This window comes from Epithele typhae, assembly GCF_022376455.1.
Source record: "Epithele typhae strain CBS 203.58 chromosome Unknown BXZ73scaffold_2, whole genome shotgun sequence".
In the NCBI taxonomy this organism is placed as follows: domain Eukaryota; kingdom Fungi; phylum Basidiomycota; class Agaricomycetes; order Polyporales; family Epitheliaceae; genus Epithele; species Epithele typhae.
The window spans coordinates 47,322-65,575 of NW_025954193.1; the positions used below are offsets into that span (position 1 = coordinate 47,322).

Consider the following 18,254-nt stretch of genomic DNA (forward strand, 5'->3'; position numbering starts at 1 on the left):
TTTGATGTGAACCACTATATATGGCTCCCTGTGCAGCTGTGTGCGTTTCCACCCCCTAGTTGCACCCCTCCACAACCATGCCATATATTAATCTGATTCCTGTTGCATGGTCAGAGCATCCATTCACTATTTCTTATCTTACAACTAAATGTCTTATCAGTGCTTTCTTTACTCTTATCAATCCTTATCTCTCTGGCACATATTACCCTGATTTACACACACATCATCATCTGATAATGGTTTACTAGACAGATCTGATAAAGGCATAAGAGTGCCTATCCAACACAGCAAGAATCATTGAAATCGGTGGAGAACTGAGGAAGTAATGGTGTCTGCAGCTGAGACAGGGCCCATTTTACTCCACAACCAGACCTCTTACTTTGCACAAACATGCAATTGAGCACACACACTCATTCAACCAGTGCAATAACACATGGAACATGTTTCGGTATGATCTAAGACATCACTAAGGTCCTCTGCCACATGTGGGGGTGGGTGGTCCATCCCTTGCATGTCTGCATAGGGGTTATGTGAAGAGGTTTTAGCCCACACATTGCAGCCCAGTGGTACATTCTGGGCTCCGATGCAACATCTTCACCAGTTCTGCACCGTTTGACATGGTTGTTTTTGCATCTTAAAGCTATGTTGAAGGCGAGTTCAGATCGAATTCACAAGGTAATATCGGAGCATTGTGTGTAATTGGATCAGGGGAACAAATGGGGGGCAGATTGGGGGATTACACCATCAAACAGAGTCTGATAAGAATTTACAGCATACATTTCAGGACTCTTTCACAGTGCACATTAGACGAAAAAATAACCACAATGATATATTAGTTGGGGACTTGTACGCCCGTATGGCCGCTGCATTGCTCAATCAGCATGGCCCTTATGTCCCAGGAACGGAAGATGATCCCGACCTCCGCGAGTACCTACTCACCGAGGATGGTGAAGGGAACTATATCGTCTGGGGCGACGACTTTGACGAGCTCCCACTGCTGCCCATGCACGAGCTGCGTCGCCCTGACTTCGACCCTGTCCAGTGGTATTGCGAGCAGGTCGTAGTGGAGTTCGGAGGCTGCTTGACGAGCTCCCCGGGCGCATTCATGCGGTACCCTTTGGCGGAGGGCGCAAGGACCATCCTCGCGATCAGCCACCCGAGGCCGTGTGAGCACGACGAGCCTGAGGGCTGTCGCTGCGAGGAAACCTCGGGGTTCTGTGGGTTCTGGGTGTCCCCGAGGGCGCAGGGCGTTCAAATCATGGACTCGTACCTGCGCTGGAACGTCTTTTGCAGCCAAGAGCTCCTCGAGGACCGAGAGTTCGACCTAGCTGGATGGTACGCATGGCAGTGTGAGAAACGGCAGAGAGCAGTCGGGAATCACACTCACGAGGATGACGAGACCGAGCCTTTAGGTATCGGGAGTCCAGAGACGATGGAACTGCCCGGAGGACAGGAGGGCGACATGGTGGATAGCGAGGAAGGAGTGGGGCTTTACGCGGCCGCTCCATACGCAGCCGTCCAACGTAACGCGGCTACTCCACGCGATTTCACGCGCGTCATTCCCGAGTCCCTGACTATTGTGGTCAATATTGCGGGCCATCTAGCTCGCGCACTCCTCGACACCGGCTTGTTGGCGGACTTCATGTCCGCGAAGCTCGCGCACCAGCTCGGATTACGCACAGAAGAGCTTGCGAAGCCCCTGCCAGTTCATCTAGCTGTACAGGGTTCGCGCGCGAAGATCAACACCGGCTGTAACGCCGAGTTGTCGTACCAAGGTGGCAGGCACGTGAAATGTGTGCGAAATGTGACATTCCGCTCCCACTTCATCAATGTTTCACAAAGGAAACCTCAACACAGTGTCACGCAACAAAGGGAAATGTTGGGGGAAATGTTTCATTTGGCAAAACTTTCCAGCATACAGCTACGGTCACAAAGCTTGTCCAGGCGCCGAAAAACGCGACGGGCGTCGAGAGAAATCGAAAATAAATCGAAAATGGTCGGAAAATCGCCCAGCGTCGTTCTCTCCCTCCTGCATCATGCCAACAGCTTCTAGAGTCCCAGGAAGGCCGTAAAAACGTGTGCGGGTCCACTTGGGTGCGTTTCGAGCTGGTTTTACATGGTCCCCAGCCGGCCTCGACACCATTCGACACCAGTGCACCCGTGGCTAGCCTCCGTGCTCTCATCATCTTCTTCTTGGGTTGCAAGTGGCAGGGCAGATATCTGGGCACGGGAAACACGGTACGTGTCATCACACTCTTATCTTGCACGCATCTATCCCTCCACTATCCCTCTCTTGTCTCAGGCATCGCTTATTCATGTACTCGTGCACAGGAGCTGGTCATGGTCTTCCAAAACCATTCAGTTGAAGTTCCCGGCGGGCCACAGGCCAAGGAGCTTGTCGGGATCGGATGGGATAGGGAGCTCATTGCTGCGGCGTTGCCGGTATCTAGTTGGAGCATTCGACGTTGGGTCAATGACTACTCTGTTGATTACTATGGCTCTTCCTCCCCCGATTGCGCGTGTTGTGGACGACGTTCAAGGCTCACTTGCCATATGCGAGACCAGGAAGAGCTAGCTTGAGAAGACCCTTCACTCTATGTCGACAGGAGCGTAGACAGACTCTTCGTCGTACGGGAACTGCTCGTTTCCCCGTCTACGCTCCGTAAGTTGCACACGGAAGATCGCCAAACAGCGTGACGCACACTGACACATTCAGTGGCTCCCCGATGTACGGCGTTTGTACACTTCGTCTCAGCTTGTCTTCGTCGATGAAGCAGGCATCAACGTCAACAATGACGCTCTCGAACGACCACCTGGACGGGCCCCCGTCGGAGAGCGCGCTGTCTTGCCCGCAACATACAACCTGCCCGGAAACCGGTTCTCACTCATGCCGGCCCTTACGTGTTACGCTCGACCGAAGGGTTGTCATTGGTTTGCTGTGTCAAACTACCAGAAACGCACCATGAGAATCATCCGACCTTGCGAAGAGCTCATCGTCATGGTCCATCGCGCCTGCGCCTCCGTCTCCAGCCTGAACATCGGGAGAGCTCCACTTCGTGCCGCTCCATGAACACTCTAGTTCCCGTTCATTATCGACTGGTTCGTTACCGTCGAAGATGTCCGCAGGCTCGGTGTCACAGTCGGACTGGTTGTTCCACTGTATGCTGTGATGGCGTCAAGACCGGCTGGAGACCATGTAGAACCAGCTCGAAACACACCCAAGTGGACCCGCACACGTTTTTGCGGCCTTCCAGGGACTCTAGAAGCTGTTAGCGTGATGCAGGAGGGAGAGAACGACGCTGGGCGATTTTCCGACCATTTTTGATTTATTTTCGATTTCTCTCGACGCCCGTCGCGTTTTTTCGGCGCCTGGACAAGCTTTGTGACCGTAGCTGTATATCTGGGCGCGAAAGGCAGCCTTTCACCTCAAGATAAAGGCAAGTGGCATGATCCAAAAATGTAGCGCTGCCCTTCCATTTACTGCGAATATCACGCCGGCAGATCGGACTTATTGCCCGAGGTGCCGGCACCAGATGCATCCGCACCTGCTGGTAGGCTGTCACCACGGATGCACCTGGCGAATCACTACTGTAGACCGTAATAGTGAAGGGCTTTGCCAATCGCAGGCATACGGGTGGCCGGAAGGTAGTGCAGGCTCCGACATCCTCAAGGAAAGGGAAGGATACAAGTACTCATCATCAGAGTCGCTGTATTGAACGGCGACCGGGATTAATAGTCCTACTAGTCCAGAAACGAAAGCTGAGAGGCCATTGAATCGAAGATGACGTAACGCTTACTGTGAACGCCGATGTCGTGGCCGTTCGAAACCAGTCAGCCAGTTAAGAGTCTGTTCCATAATCAATAAAGGCACAGACAGGGCTATGATAGGACAGAGAGGTAAGTAAATGCGCCGTACAAATACAGAGGATCAGAGAGCATAGGTGTAGTATCCAGAACATAGAACGAAGAAACACGAGACCCAGACGCAACGTACGAAAGACCAGCACTCAATCTCACTTTCTCGCCTCTATCGACGTCGTCTTCTGCCTCTGCCTCTCCACCTGGGTGTCGATGTGCCGTGAGATCGTCTCCCCACGCTCCGTCAGCTTCCTCTCCAGCTTGCGCGCCTGCCCTCAGCGACATACGTCCCGAACGCCGCGCCTTGACTCTCGAGGATCCGCCCCAGCGTCTCGAACAGCCCCCCGCCGCGTGCCGCTTCAGGCTCGCGGTCGACCCCGCTGATGCCGATGAGGATCTTGCCGTGCTTCGAGCGGACGAGCGCGCGGTCCTGGCCCGGGTCCGTCGCCTTGATGTCCACGAGCGCGTTCGGGGGCTGCCCGGGCGCGGAAACGACACAGAGCGTCTCGCTGTCCGTCGCGCGCAGCGTGCGCGTGCGCGCGGCGAGACTGGGGAGCAGGCTCGCGTTCCCGTGGTGGGTGCCGATGACGAGCGGGCCGGAGAATGTGGGCGGGAGGTATACGGTGATCTTGCCGTACGCGGTCTCGACGAGGAGGTCGAGCGCGCGGGAGGGGGCGGCGTCGTGCACGTCGAGGAGGATACGGCCGTGCTGGCTGTGGACGTCGACGCGGGTCGGCTCGCGGCCGTAGGCGAAGGGCGGGGCGACGAGGGCGAGGTCGAGGGTGAGGGCGCCGTGCCGGGTGGTGAAGGAGGCGTGGACGTCGGACTTGTGGTGCGACTCGCCCCAGGCGCGGTCCTGCTCCCGGCACATGCGGCAAGAGAGGCCGGAGGTGGGAGAGGGGAGGGCGGGGTCGATAAGGTAGGTGCCTTTCATGGTCTTGCGTGAGGCGTGGTGCGCATATAGTGAGTCGGGAAAGACGCACCTGAGACTGGGGCATGCTTTGAGAAGACCTCAAAACGGTTGACGGTCTGGGGGTTGTGAGGCTGGAAGATCGGCTCCGAGCGCACTGGGGTCGGTTCGGGGACGCGACTGGGACCAGCAGGGGGAGAATATGGGGGAGGGGGAGGGAGCGCGGACTCTACCCGAGGAGAGGGGGCCTGCAGGCTCGATTGGCCAACGTTGAAGGCACAGCAGAGCAAGCGACTCACCTCAGCAGGCCGTGGATGTTTTTCAGGGACGGGCGGGGACTTGACGTCGCACGCGTCTTGGGAATGGGTGTTGACGACAATCATATTGAATGAAGGGATGGGGCGAAGGACGAGAGTCGAGGGTATAAGTAGGATGCGCTACGGCCCAGAGCTATCGCCTGCGGAAGGCAGGGCTTTGACATGCCACGGCGCAGCCGTGAACTTACGCACTGCCTTCGATCTATCGCACCGTGCATGGACCGCCTGCTCGGAATCCCGGCGGGACTGGCTTGCTCTAGGGAAAAACCAGTGAATGAGCGAGCGCAGGATGGCAGGGCTCAGCGCACTTAATTACTGAAGGAGATCTCGAAGGTGGTGGCAGCGAAGATGCCCGTGGATCTTATCAGATAACGACCCACCAGCCGACCCACAGCAGTGCGCACGCCACACTTCTTGATCATCTCGCCCTCGCTCGCCCTCAATGCCTTCCGCCTCCAAAGCCGGTGTCCGATTTCGACGGCTGGAACCTGCTATATAGCACCTCCAAGTCGATCGCCTGAAACAAGTCGTCTTCCTCAGACCACCACCGCTGCAAACGCCCTCACCGCCCTCGCCGCCAACGTCTTCATGATAGTCGCACCGGAGGGATTGAACAATGTGGTGGCATCGAATGGTGCGTGCCTATGTGCTCTCTCAGGATCTGACCCCGGACCTCCCTTGCCCTTGCACAGAGACGACTGCGGCCACGCGTTTAGAACTCAGGGTGCGTATCTCACTCTTCCCCCTCGCATGTATGCCGACAAGAAACAAAGGCAGGCACGTCTGAAGATGACGCCCCTCCCCCTCCGTATTCCCTCCTCGAACCTGGGCCCTCTCCTGCACAGGCAGCTTCCGCCCCCAGTACCCTCCCTCTCGCGGCTGCACAGGCTCACCACGATGTCGTACCGTCTCCTCCCCCACTCACGAGGGCCGCGCTGAGCGAACCTGTAGCGTCGTCTTCGACCTTTATTCCTCTCATGCACTTAGCCTCGTCTTCACCTTACGGCTCTCCAAATCTATTCCACCAACAGTCGGAAAACTCTTCCCAATCGGCGCATTATTCTCCCACTCCAGCTCCCCATCTTTCCTCCAGCTCATTTGCTCCGTCAAGTACTTCACTACCCGCTTCTCGCCAGTCACCAACGTTCGCATCTTCCCCGCCAGACGTGGACAGCTTTACCGCTGCTTACTTCCCGGAGGAAGTCGCGCAACCTCGTCCCACCAGCCCCTCCCCCGGACCCTCGTCGCAAGTAGGCGGTACGGCAGAGCAGCCACAAGTCATCAATGGCGTCGACATGTTAGCGCGCAACGAAGCGGTCACGGGCAAGTAGTCTTTCAGCTTACCGTCTTCACATGCGTTCAACCCGGTACCTATCAAGGCTCGTTCGACGTCGATACAACGTTGGAAACCCAGCCTCTCATGATGCCATCAGACATGTCCAAAGCATATGCGGCTGTCTGGGGCACAAGCACGTCCCCACTGCAATTGAACGCAGCTTTCCGATCGCTGAAGCTCTCCGTCGTGGTGGACGTCGCCGTTGTCGGGCCGCCTACGCACGAACCGCGCCGGCGGAGGACACCAGTGCGACTATATGCGTCCACCCGGTCGGAGCCGGTAATCATGAACATTGTGAGTTCCGTTTTTCTCCACTGGTCGTGACTGCAACTGAACACACCGACAGCGCGACGTCGACCTCCGATACTGTCTAGATCTCCATGTCGAGTCAAAATCCGGAGACATCACCGTCCTCCTCCCGCCCTCCTTCTCCGGTCCCATCATCATCCAGAAGAAGGCCGACTCGCTCACCCTCCTCCCCGACTTCGCCACCACCGCCCGCACCCTCCGCACGACGGACCACGAGACCGTGCTCCTCGTCTCTTCCCCCGCCTTCCCCGCCCCCGCGATCGACAAGCCGCTCGCGCAGACGGCCGACGACGAGGGGCGCTGCGCGCGGGGCGGGGCGGACCGTGCGCGGGTACGCGCAGCTGTCGGCGGGCACGATCAAGGCCGCCGCGGTGGCGGCGGCGCTGACGGGCCCGGGGGCGCTCGTGGGGAAGGGGCGTGCCGGGGAGGCGGATACAGGCGCAGCGGACGCGGTGGCTCGGGCCTCGAGCTCAGGCTCGAGCCTCGGTCGGAAAGATAGGTAGGGGGCACGAGAGGTGCAAGTCGTTTGAGGCCCAGAGTGGTTGGAGCTCAGATGTTTTCTGGTTGAATACCCTTGCTGTGCCGGTATGCGAATACATTGTCGCTGGCGCACGCTGTCTTGTGGCCTCCGCAGGTGGACAGCCGCAGACTGCGCGGCAGTAATTGACACGGCCACTTACGTGCTTGCTGGGTGTTGTCGGGGAGCGCACCGGCTGTGAATGAATCGCGTGGACGTGAACATTCGCGCAGTCGCAGTACATAGATAGGACATCAAGCTTCGAAGCAAGCTGCTCTTTAGACTATCAGCAGGGCCCCTCCGACTCTGGCCATCCCACACACAAGCGCGCTCGGGCCCATCGACTTGTTTACACCACCGGTGTCTGGCGTGGTCGTAGGGGTTGGGGTCGCTTCCGCTGTTGTTGACACGGAAGACGCTGTGGTGGCGGACGAAGTCGTGCCGAGGTTCGAGGAGGACAGGGTGGTGAAAGTAAGGAGAACAGTGGTTCCGGGGAACGTGCAGTCTGGCGCGCACTAAGATGCGATGGTGAGCAGGAGCCTAACTTCTGAGAAAACTCCAGAACATACCAAGGAAGAAATCACCCCTGTGTGACTGACCGAAGTGTCTCGAGCTTGGAAGCCATTCGCCAGTCGAGGTACAAGGGAACCCATGGACGCGGCGGTCACTGTCGAGGAGAGGCGTTAGAAGAAGGAGTCGCAGCGGGTGCAAATAAAGGGCCACTGTGTACTGTGTACCTAGGGCAGCGAGGACGGCAAGATATATATGGTAACAGCGTACGTGTCGAAAGATAAAAAAGAATCTGAGATCTGAAAGCTGACCGTTTGGTATCAAGCGAGAGCACCCCTCTTGAAGCCTGGAAGGCTGTGTGCCGCAGTCGTGTCGAACATGTGTTGCGCGAGATCAATTGGTGTCCTGTCCAAGCGCGTAGTAGTTAGTCAAATTCGCTTTCTTGATCGTCCAAGTTACTCGTGGCACTCTCGTGGTGATTGCAACAGCGACAGAGTCCATAATATGGATTCCTTGCAAGGATGGTCATCATTCACCCGTGTCGAGCAACAAAGAACGCTGCTTGTGAAACATGCATCTTCATGCTCAGTAAGCAGATTCCATGGCCATTGCCAAGACTCGCATATTTCCTCTTTGCTCTGGATGCAATATCCAAACACCGCCTCGGTGATGGCTGCATCGACGGGTGTAGTAGCTCGGACTCTCCAATGCTCAACCGCACTGGCAAGCGTGGAAGCACTCTAGTGATTCTAAGTACATGCAATCCTCTACTATGCGGAGTCCAACCATCTCCACATGCTATTCCTCCCGTGTACTGCCCAGTCTAGTTGATGCGGAATCTTCACATCCACTTCCAGATCCTTCGCAAAATCGAGCACAAACGCGGGGTTCAGCAAAGACGCTCTCCCGACCAGAACCACGTCCGCTTGGCCCTTCTGCAGCACCTCCTCCGCGATACTACCAGTCGCGATCCCACCCACCGCCGCGACCAAGAGGCGGTCGCCGACGGACTTCTTGATTGCTTCCGCCAGATGAGCCTGATACGCCGGCCCACCGATGAATTCGATCTTCTGGCCGGGGTCGGTCCCTCCAGACGAGACATCGATCAAATCGAAACCGTGCTCCGGAAGCAGGTTCGCGAGCTTGATGGTCTCGTCGAGCGTCCACGATGGCTCGTTGGGGAGCACCTTGTCCAACCAGTCGGTCGCAGATACCCTGCATCAAGGTCAGCATCTAGTCGTTATCGCATCCCACCGAAGCGTCTCACCTGAGGAACAGAGGCGTTGTGCTCGGAATGACACCTCGGATGGCGTCCGCCACCTCAAACAAGAATCGCGCCCGGTTCTCGAGGCTGCCCCCATACTCATCGGTGCGCTTGTTCGACACGGGGCTCAGGAAGTTGTGGATCAAGAATCCGTGCGCGCCGTGCAGTTCGATGACGTCCACGCCCGCGTCGACCGCGCGCCGTGCCGCCTCCGCCCACTTCCCGACCAGCGTCTTGATCTCCTCCTTCGTCAGCGCATGCGGCACCGCACCCTCCTCCCCCACGCTCGGGGGATATGCAACGGCTGAGGGCGCGACGAGCTCGTCGGACCAGCCGCCGCGAGAAGACGGCACGACCTCGTGGCCGGCGTGCCAGATGGGCGCAATGGTGCCCTTGCGGCCACAGTGGCCGAGCTGGATGCCGAGCTTCTGGCCCTGGCTGTGGGTGAACCCGGCGAGCTGGCGGATCGGCACGGCGTGCGCGTCCGACCAGAGCCCTAGGTCGTGCACCGTGATACGGCCTTCCGGGGTCACTGCGGCAGCTTCGATGATCGTCAGACCGGGGCCATAGATGATCTTCGAGGCGACTGTGCAGCGGGATGAAGTCGTTAGTGCGATGTCTAAACGGCGAGCAGGGATAATTCTAACGAAACATACGTGATGTGATGTGCCAGAGGTTCATCATGCCGTCGCGGACGTCTGAAGTGCACATGTCCATGGGGGAGACCTGTGGGCTGGTAAGCGAATCTCAGGGGATTACAGGTGATTTTGACACTCACCCATAGGCGGTTCTGGAACTCTACCCCCCGGATCTTGAGAGGCTGGAAGAGCTTTGCAAGAGGCTTTGTCGAGTCCTTGACAGGGCGTCCGGTTCCCGCGACTGGAACTTGCGCGGGAGTGAAGTAAGGCACATCCGGAGCGGCAGCAAAGTCATACGCTTGGGACATCCTGAAAAGCCAGAGGAAGGACGGAAAAGACGAGGTTGGGCAGTACCCCGGCAGTGAGATAGCGATCCTTCTTTATATACGCTGTCGAGAAACGGTGGCTGACAGTCCTTCAGAGTCGATCCATTGCAGCCCGAGAACGGCGAGTTGCTGAGTCATTCGGCAGCCTACAAATCCATCGTTTCCCGATCGGGTATTTGTCAACCAGTGGGTTTTGGGCGCAATAACCAGCGTGATTCGAAACACAATCTCAGCTCTGGTGATTTGTAAGCTTATAGTTGCTGAGAGATGAGTAAAGGACTTCACCGGCATCAAAGACTTCGATAGACGGACAAGTAGTGTCGCCGTATCCCACGACGTGGTTTGCCTGTGAGAAGCACCCACGACGATGTGTTTGCGCCGTGCGGAGGGGTTATGCCGCTGCGACGGCTTCATACCGACACACTTCCAATCTGCGATCTGGACCCCACTCTCGTGGACTCACATAAGTATATCGCGTATAGTCGGACTCTCTGCCGCCACGAACAGCGGCACCTGTACCTCACGGTTTTTTGATCAATTGATCTGGGATCACCCCCCCGGGTGATTCCCCTTCCGGTAACTGCAAATGTCTGTAAGCCTGCAAACCGTAGAGCCTCTACGGAAAACGATCAAGATACCTTGTTGGGAAACGTTGGAACGGGGCACATGCCTAAGTCCTCTCCCCCTTGTCCCCGACATCCCCGAGGGCCCGGCCCAGCCTCCCCCGCGCTCTCCGGCCCACGTGAGCGGCTTCCCGCGCTGTGCCCCCTGATAGCCGCGCCCGCTGGCGCCTTCCGTTGTGCCGCCCGCCCGTGATGGCCGCCCCCGCCCCCGTGCTCGCCGTTCCCGACAGCGAGCTCGCTGTTTCCCCTGCCCCTCCCCTTCCCCTTGTCCGATTCGCTTCGTTTCTTTTTTTATGTACTCGTATTGATAATGCGCATCTATTTACAAACCTCGCCTTTCTGACCCGCCCACCGTGGTGCCCCCACTGACCTCTACCGCCCGCCGCCGCCCGCCGCCCTCCGCATATGGAGCGGGGAGGACATTATGTCAGCATACTCAACGCCAAGAATAGGGAGATGTCTGATTGCGCGCGCGCACCGTGTGGTCAGGCACCGTGGAGACGGTTGATGCGGTGCGTGGCGCCCGTGCCATCAGCACGAGGCTGCGCGCGGGCGCCCCAGACTCAACGCCGCCTTTTGATGGCAGTCGAAGCGCCATCAAGATAGTCGATAATGATCACAGTATAATACCTTCGATAGAGTGATTGAGAGGCTGACTTACCACCATGTCTCTCTCGCAGTCAGGCAGCAACCGAGTCTCAGATGGGGTGACTATCATGGGCCCACGGAGCCGAAATAGGGGTGGCAAGAACAAAGGGCCAGGTGGACGTACCTCCAAACAAGAGACGATCCGCGCTGTTGACCTGGATGCTGCGGACGATGCTGTGCGGAAACGGCGTCGCGACCTTGTCAACAGTACGTTCCAAACTCAATAGCCAGATAAAAACTCACCAGTGTGAAGATCTAAGCGGCTTAGATCGCGCAGCCGCAGTGGCGGCGTTTGAAATAGATGAAATGCAAGGGCAAGACATCAATATCGGAGACATTAGCCATATGGGAGACGACGCGGACGTCGCGGCAGGAGAGGATAACGACAATGAAGATGCTTGGGCGGACGACGCGGATGTTGAGGCATTCCGTATGGCTCTAGAAAACAATCTGGCAACAGGGTGAGTAGAAGGACCTGTGATCAGAGGGCAGAACTAACATATCATGTACAGGGTAGATGAGCGCACCTGGCGCGATCGTCTCCGCGCGCGAGACGACAATTGGAAGCATGTTTTCCCGCGCTTGAAGGCGGCATATCTGCAGTGGAAGTACGGTATTTCAGGCTGGCAAGGGGAGCGCAAGCGCAGCGCACCTGGAGAAGACACACCCTCCGACGAAGAGGGAGGTATCATCCGGCCAGTGGACGGTCGAGGCACTGGCCTTGCTCGGATATCTCGGCAACACCGCTATCGGGCCGTCGATCGCGATATCGTTTGCGACGCTGGAACTGTTTCGGTGCCTGAAGCTTGTCAAGCCATCCTTCAGCACGGAGGCTTTCGCCAAGCTCGTCTGTTACAAGTATTATGTGAGTCTCTTAATTGTATGATTGGTGGTGAGACTTACCTAGAGATACCAGATGGTATACCGTCGCCACTATCGCACAGCACTTGCGGATGCTTTCGACATCTATTTGGAGGTCCTCGATGACGTCGATGCCAAGATTCAGGAGAAGCTCGGACGAGGTGATCCGAACTGGCGTCCGCGCTTCGGATGCCCGCCATGTGGGTACAAGGTACGTCATCCCGGTACATGCCGGGAGAAGCGCCGATTGCGCGCACCACTGATGGCTTTTCAAACAGTTGGAGAATGAGATTCCCGTCCGCTTCGAACGCATGGGTAGCATGGACGCGAACGACTCTCTGAAGAGGCTCCTTCGTAAGTATCAAGACGTTGGGGACCGGCGACGTCACAAGAATACCTACTACCTGGGCCCAGAGTTCGTCAATCGGTTCGCAAAGCAAGTCCCGGCACGCCAGGCACAGCCGAAGCCGACCGCTGATCTCGGAGGGGATGCCGATGACGTTGATGCCCTGGACCCGGCCCCCGAGCCTGCACCGGTCTTCCTGGACACTGAGGGAGATCCCACGGATGGAGAAGTGGGTGCCCCAAGCCCCTGCGCCACGAATTGGAAAGCGGCAGCTGCGGACGAGAAGAAGAAGATGTGGGGTGGGTTCGACGAGACCGGGATCTTCGCCAGCGCGTGCAGGCACGGGAGGATTCTCTGGATCGCGGATATGATCCAGAGTGGTGAACTGTAGGTAATGATGTCGGCGTAAGGCGTGTAACTAACGGATCATTTCCAGCGCTAAGTATGGGATCGCGATGGTGGACAAGATCAACACGGAGTTGCCCGGCAATATTCTCCTCGGGTACGACATCGGCTGTGTGTTCGGAGGCACCCTCGCACGGAGCAGCGCAGGTCCCGAATTCCGGAGGCGTGGTTCTCTGTGTATTGTCAATGCTTTCCATGGGTACTCCCATTCTTACCTCTGCCAGCTTCATCATCATCCCAACGTCATCGCCGGTGCCGGCATCGAAGACCTAGAAACGATGGAGCGCATTTTCAGCGGATCAAACGCCTTGGCTTCGATCATCTGCTATGCGAGCAAGTACCGCCGGCACACCCTGATCGCGCTTTACTTCCGTCGCTGGGATGAGGAGAAGTACACAAATCTGGCAATCTTCCTCCGCAACAACTTCCTTCAAGCCACGAAGATTATCGAGGAGTCTGAGGAGTTCTTGCGCACAGTACTACCCCAGCTCCAGCTGACGGAAGCGCAGCTGATTGAGGCTGCCGAGGAAGAGCGCATCTATTTCGCGACCCTGCGCGACGAGAACCCGCAGGATGAGTGGGCTCTAAGCTACGTCGCGCGGCTAGAGGACCTAAGGGAGATGAAGTATGTCCCCTTTTGGCTACTCCGCGACATGTCCTGACCCGCGCACAGGGAGGAATACACCCAGAAGACTCGCGCGGCCACAAGTCGGGCAACGCGCAACCCCGCGACCCGGGCTTTTATGCTCGGGCAGCAGCCACCGGGTGCCGTGGGCGCGGGCGTGGTGGGAGCGGGCGCGGTGGGCACGGGCGAGGATGCCGCGGGCGCGGCGAGAATGCCGCGGGCGCGAGCGCGAGCGCGCCCATCGCTTCGTCCTCCGAGGGCACCGGGCTTTCATTCCAGACCCCTTACACGGGCCCAATCACCGACTACAACGCGCACGCTAGGGAGACGCGGCGGACCGAGAGCGCCAACCGCGCGTTGCGCACGCGGATCGATGCCCTCGATCAGGAACTAGCCGAGATCGAAGACACGTGGAATATGACGCGATGGCTACCCACCGACCCGCGCTACACACAGGCAAAGGCGTACATTGCCACTCGGCGTTATCACCAGGCGCTGGGAAAGCTTCAGCGCCTGGTCATTCAACGCCTCTTTGAACTGCACAAGCTACATCTCGCGCAGACAGGTGTGTGATCGCGTTATCATACAAACTTTGATAGCTAATTGAGCATGCACACAGGGTACAAAATGCGCACTCATATCGCGAAGAACATGCAAAAGAGGTCCGCGGCGATTCGGCGGGCGATTGCGACGTACAATAAGCTGGCTGGGGCCTTACAGAAGCCCCTCGTTGATTGGACTCAGGTATCCCATTATTCGTTCATTCGAGAGTTCGCTCTCCTGCACGGATCATGGAATGACGTCAGCGGCAAAACCTGGGCGCGGCCGGAAGTCCGAGAGGCGATCGGGACCTGGAGGCGCTTGCAGCGGGCCGGCGAGGAGATCCAGATCGTGTATCGCGATGCGCGCCGCCTCCACACGCACATTCGCGACGAGCAGCTGGACTTCGCGGCTCTCCTCGAGCAACTCAAGCAATCCAACGACATTCTCCATGGGCCAACCCTGGAGTTTATCCGTCACCGCGAGGCCCAGAACATGTACAATCTAACCTTTCTCGAAGAATTACATAACGACCCCCGCTTCGAGGGCGAGAAGACGCCGGGCCGCCGCGAGGGAAGAGCGGCCACTTTGGAGCCCTCCATCCCCCGCATTTTCCCAGATCGGGACACGATCAAGGCCGACATAGGGTCCGACGCGGTGTATGATGACGATGCGCAGGCGCAGGTGGGCGCGCTTCTCGATTACATAGCGCAGTAGACTAGATTGCCCGCGAGACGTGCTAGCGCTCGTCAGAAACAGTGTGTATGCGGAACAAAAACATAGCTACATGTTATTCCCCTGCGTTTGGGGGTCTGAAAATGCATGTGCCGTATTTTATTATGCTTACTTTAAGTGCTCCAGGCAAAATTCTGACCTGTATCTTGCTGTGACAGTCCTAGCATGGTTTATGACCGTTGGGTGCACACTCGAGGAATGAGTTGCATGATCTTCTGCACGCAACGTCCCCGCGTGTCATGCCATACTGACGACACATGAAACACTGCATCAAATACTCGGGGTGCACGCCGGCATGCATGACAAATACACGCCAAGTATCATTTTTATGCCCGGATGTCAGGGGAATGCTGTATAGCATCCGAAGACCAACTTCACGTGAGATCACGGTGTGGAAGCGTGGGCGCTAGTCCGCTATACGTTGCTTCCTGCCATCGATCGTCCCCTCCCTTCGCCTCTTCTCCTTATCACTGCCTCCGCCACGCATGCACAACGTATCGAACTCAGACCAGGCCTCCTCTCACGGCCCGTGGTACGTCCGACTGGGCCCGAATGCACACGGACAGCAGATGTCACGCATCACGAGTACCCGGTGAGTTCTTCAATTGAAAGAACTCTCACAGCTGTCATCCACTCACCCACGCTGTACAGGCCGCCTGCAGTTGGGATCGGAAACGATCCCAGCATCTACCCCATCGTCGTCTGCTGCTTGAACCGCGACGACGCCGAGGCAATTGACAGTCTCAACGACTCTGTCTTCCGCGTAACCCCGGCCGACGATGTGCATCTCGCGGCGTGGCGTGTGCAGGAGGCGCAGGTCTCCGTCCGGAATCAGCCCATTTACAGTGTCCGCATCGCCCTTGACGGTCGTCACGCGGGAGTCTTTCTCGGGGTCTCTTGGTAAGCGTCTGCATACAATTATATTCATTGTATTGACCTTATCTTTAGGACCCACATCGGCCTTCAAATCGGAGACGGCGACCCAAAAGTCAAGTACAAGGGACGCTGCATGCGCTTCGACACGAAGGGCCTCTCCGTGGCGAACGCCATCGCGTACATGATGGTGAAGAATGGCCACAATTTCCCCTTCGACTTCGACATCGACAAGCCCGTCCCGGCCCCGCTCCGCGCGATGGTTTCGCTTCCTAGCACCCCTGTGCGGGCGGCGCACTCCCGGACCCACGCAACGCCATCGCGAGGCTCGGTCCACTGGTCGTATCCCACCCCATCGCATGGCAAGCAGCGCGAGCAGGAGTCCCCTCAGTCAGACGATATGCTTGTGCGCGGTAGGACTCTCTGCCCTCTACCCTGATGTCGACTGATAAGCCATAGCCTTCGAACAGGGCGCGAGCATTCGAGAGGACATTGCGCCACCCGCGCGCGATCACGGAGACGTCCGCAGCCCCAGTGCGCTCGCCGAGGCTATCCGCCTGCTCTTCATCCCCCCTGAAGAGGCTGTCGGGGGAGCTCGTCCGTTCCCCATCGAGCTCGGCGCGAGGGCTGAGCGGATTCTCATGGAATTCAACCCGGACAGCTCCGAGCTTATTTTCCTGCTGCAGGTCTTTGCTGGAGCGTCCTCGCGCAAGGAATTTGCGTACGACGGCTCCAAGCACGAAGGCTGGGATGGGCTTCGGTTAGAGCGTCTATTCGACGCCATCATGTATCCCTCCGATAACGATGAGTAAGGAATGGAATAATGTTTTGGCTGACTTCATCACGTGTTCCAGTCAACAACCAGGGCGGTGTTTTTGTCACTCTGCCCCTGGTCTCTTCCAGCAACCAGCCTCCTCGCTCCCACACCCCCGCTTCTATTCCCGTGTTCCCTCCGCTTCCCCGTCCCCGCTGCCGGCATGGCGCGCGCCAGAGCAGACGCCTCCGCGTCGAACAACCATAGCGGCCTCGAGAAGTTATCTAAAGGTGCGCGCAAGGTGGGAAGGCGACGCGTCAAAAAGCCGTGGTCCTCGCAGCGCGAACACGGCCGAAGCTTTCTTATGCGGAGAAGAAAGCCATTCGTGAAAAGTCCCGGCTGTACAAGAACACGCTCAACGACAAGCTTGACTCCATCCGCGATGAGGTCTGGGACCATGCCGTCGCGCTCCATGAGGAGCTGGGTAAGCACAGCGCGGTATGGTACTACCGTCTTATTCTCCACCAGAGCAACTCTCGTTTCAAGGAGCCGCGAGCGCTGTCGCTCTGGAACGCCTTCGTCAGCAAGGAGCTTCGCCAGCATAACAAAGGTACGTCATGCATTATCGCCACTCTTGCGCACTTCAAGCTTAACGCCTACCTGTCAGAGATGAACACGAATGATGTCGTGTCGTCCGAGTTCATCAAGAACTTGGCCGAACGCTGGCACGCGATGTCCGAGCAAGACCGGGAAGAAATGTGCCGTGACACGGTTGAAGAACTCAACGAGCGGCGCGAGGAGCGTGGGCGCGCCGTCCCCAACCTGCCCATCGCGAACTTTAATGATGCGCGCGCAACATTGATGAAGGTGGTCCAAGAGGTGCGTTGTCTGGTTCCCTCGTACCCCCACGTCCCCCTCGCTGACACCCACTCACACCGCAGCTCGATGATCTCCACGAGCGCACTGGCGTGGAGCTTCTGCTCATTGCGTGCCGTGGTGAGCGAGCCAACTACCTCAAGCCCTGGGTCTACCGGACTAGCGCGCGCGTCGAGGAGTTCATCGAGCTCCTCACTGGCGCGACGTTGGGCACGCTGTCCTCGCGCATCGAAGCTTGGTGCCTCACAGGACTCAACGGTACGTACATACAAACATGTGGTGGCCTCTTCAAGTCCTTATTATAGTGTGGCTACACAGGGTTGACGAAGAAGCACAAGAATACAGTCCTGGAACTGAAGTCCAAGATAGGTGCCATAATCCTGGAGAAGCTTCGTAAGTTCCCGCCCACTTGTATCTTTCACTTGCTCATTGTTGCCCTCTAGAGGCGACGTCGACCCGGGGGAACCCCTCCGCGATGTCGTACACCGACTTCCCCAAGAGGATTACCTACAAGCTCGGCATTGTCCTCAAGAACTGGCCGCTGGAGTCGTTCCAGGCCCCCGGCCGTTTCAACTCCCTCAAATTCCTCAACACGCTTCGTTCGGCATGGGAGAATGACACCACGCACTTCCAGACGCTCACGAACAACGAGCATACGGCCTGGCGACAGGCTTACGATGCCGGTCTGAACCCTGTCGCGGTGACATTCAATGCGGACGCTATCGTCTCCCTCCAGCAGCCAGTATTCAATCCCGAGCCCACCATGTCCTCGCGTGCGGCCTCTCCAGCGCCCGCACCCGCGCCGTCCTCTTCGCCCGCACCGTCCTCTTCGCCCGCACCGTCCTCTTCGCCCGCACCGTCCTCTTCGCCCGCACCGTCCTCTTCGCCCACATTGTTCTCTTCGCCGACGCCGACGCTGGCGTCCTCCACCACATCTGCGCCATCCGCAGCCGCGCCGTCCACCATGCCCTCGACCGCGTCCT

General features: G+C 57.8%; 5 protein-coding genes across 5 annotated transcripts; 3 read left to right on the forward strand and 2 right to left on the reverse strand.

Moving 5' to 3' along the window:
* Positions 1-4,102: 4,102 nt before the first annotated feature.
* Positions 4,103-5,151, reverse strand: BXZ73DRAFT_86552 (uncharacterized protein; the record flags this gene model as incomplete). Its single annotated transcript, XM_048024244.1, has 3 exons — positions 4,103-4,785; positions 4,842-5,016; positions 5,068-5,151. 3 exons carry the CDS (start codon positions 5,149-5,151, stop codon positions 4,103-4,105), a joined length of 942 nt encoding a protein of 313 aa, XP_047882935.1.
* Positions 5,152-6,520: 1,369 nt separating this feature from the next.
* BXZ73DRAFT_95940 (uncharacterized protein) lies at positions 6,521-7,393 on the forward strand (the record flags this gene model as incomplete). The annotated part of the gene is made up of 3 exons (XM_048026944.1): positions 6,521-6,715; positions 6,768-7,053; positions 7,365-7,393. The coding sequence occupies 3 exons, from the start codon at positions 6,521-6,523 to the stop codon at positions 7,391-7,393; spliced, it is 510 nt and encodes a 169-aa protein (XP_047882936.1).
* A 1,134-nt stretch (positions 7,394-8,527) lies between these two features.
* Positions 8,528-9,967, reverse strand: BXZ73DRAFT_38567 (FMN-linked oxidoreductase; the record flags this gene model as incomplete). Its single annotated transcript, XM_048018222.1, has 4 exons — positions 8,528-8,972; positions 9,025-9,607; positions 9,678-9,747; positions 9,800-9,967. 4 exons carry the CDS (start codon positions 9,965-9,967, stop codon positions 8,528-8,530), a joined length of 1,266 nt encoding a protein of 421 aa, XP_047882937.1.
* Positions 9,968-11,760: 1,793 nt separating this feature from the next.
* Positions 11,761-14,750, forward strand: BXZ73DRAFT_86554 (uncharacterized protein; the record flags this gene model as incomplete). Its single annotated transcript, XM_048024245.1, has 8 exons — positions 11,761-11,864; positions 11,938-12,121; positions 12,173-12,328; positions 12,396-12,850; positions 12,900-13,493; positions 13,721-14,058; positions 14,113-14,237; positions 14,265-14,750. The coding sequence occupies 8 exons, from the start codon at positions 11,761-11,763 to the stop codon at positions 14,748-14,750; spliced, it is 2,442 nt and encodes an 813-aa protein (XP_047882938.1).
* Positions 14,751-16,944: 2,194 nt separating this feature from the next.
* BXZ73DRAFT_10835 (uncharacterized protein) lies at positions 16,945-17,935 on the forward strand (the record flags this gene model as incomplete). The annotated part of the gene is made up of 5 exons (XM_048017142.1): positions 16,945-17,005; positions 17,063-17,274; positions 17,337-17,529; positions 17,590-17,664; positions 17,715-17,935. Coding segments are annotated over 5 exons (762 nt in total), but the record flags the coding sequence as incomplete, so codon positions are not given.
* Between the last annotated feature and the right edge of the window lie 319 nt (positions 17,936-18,254).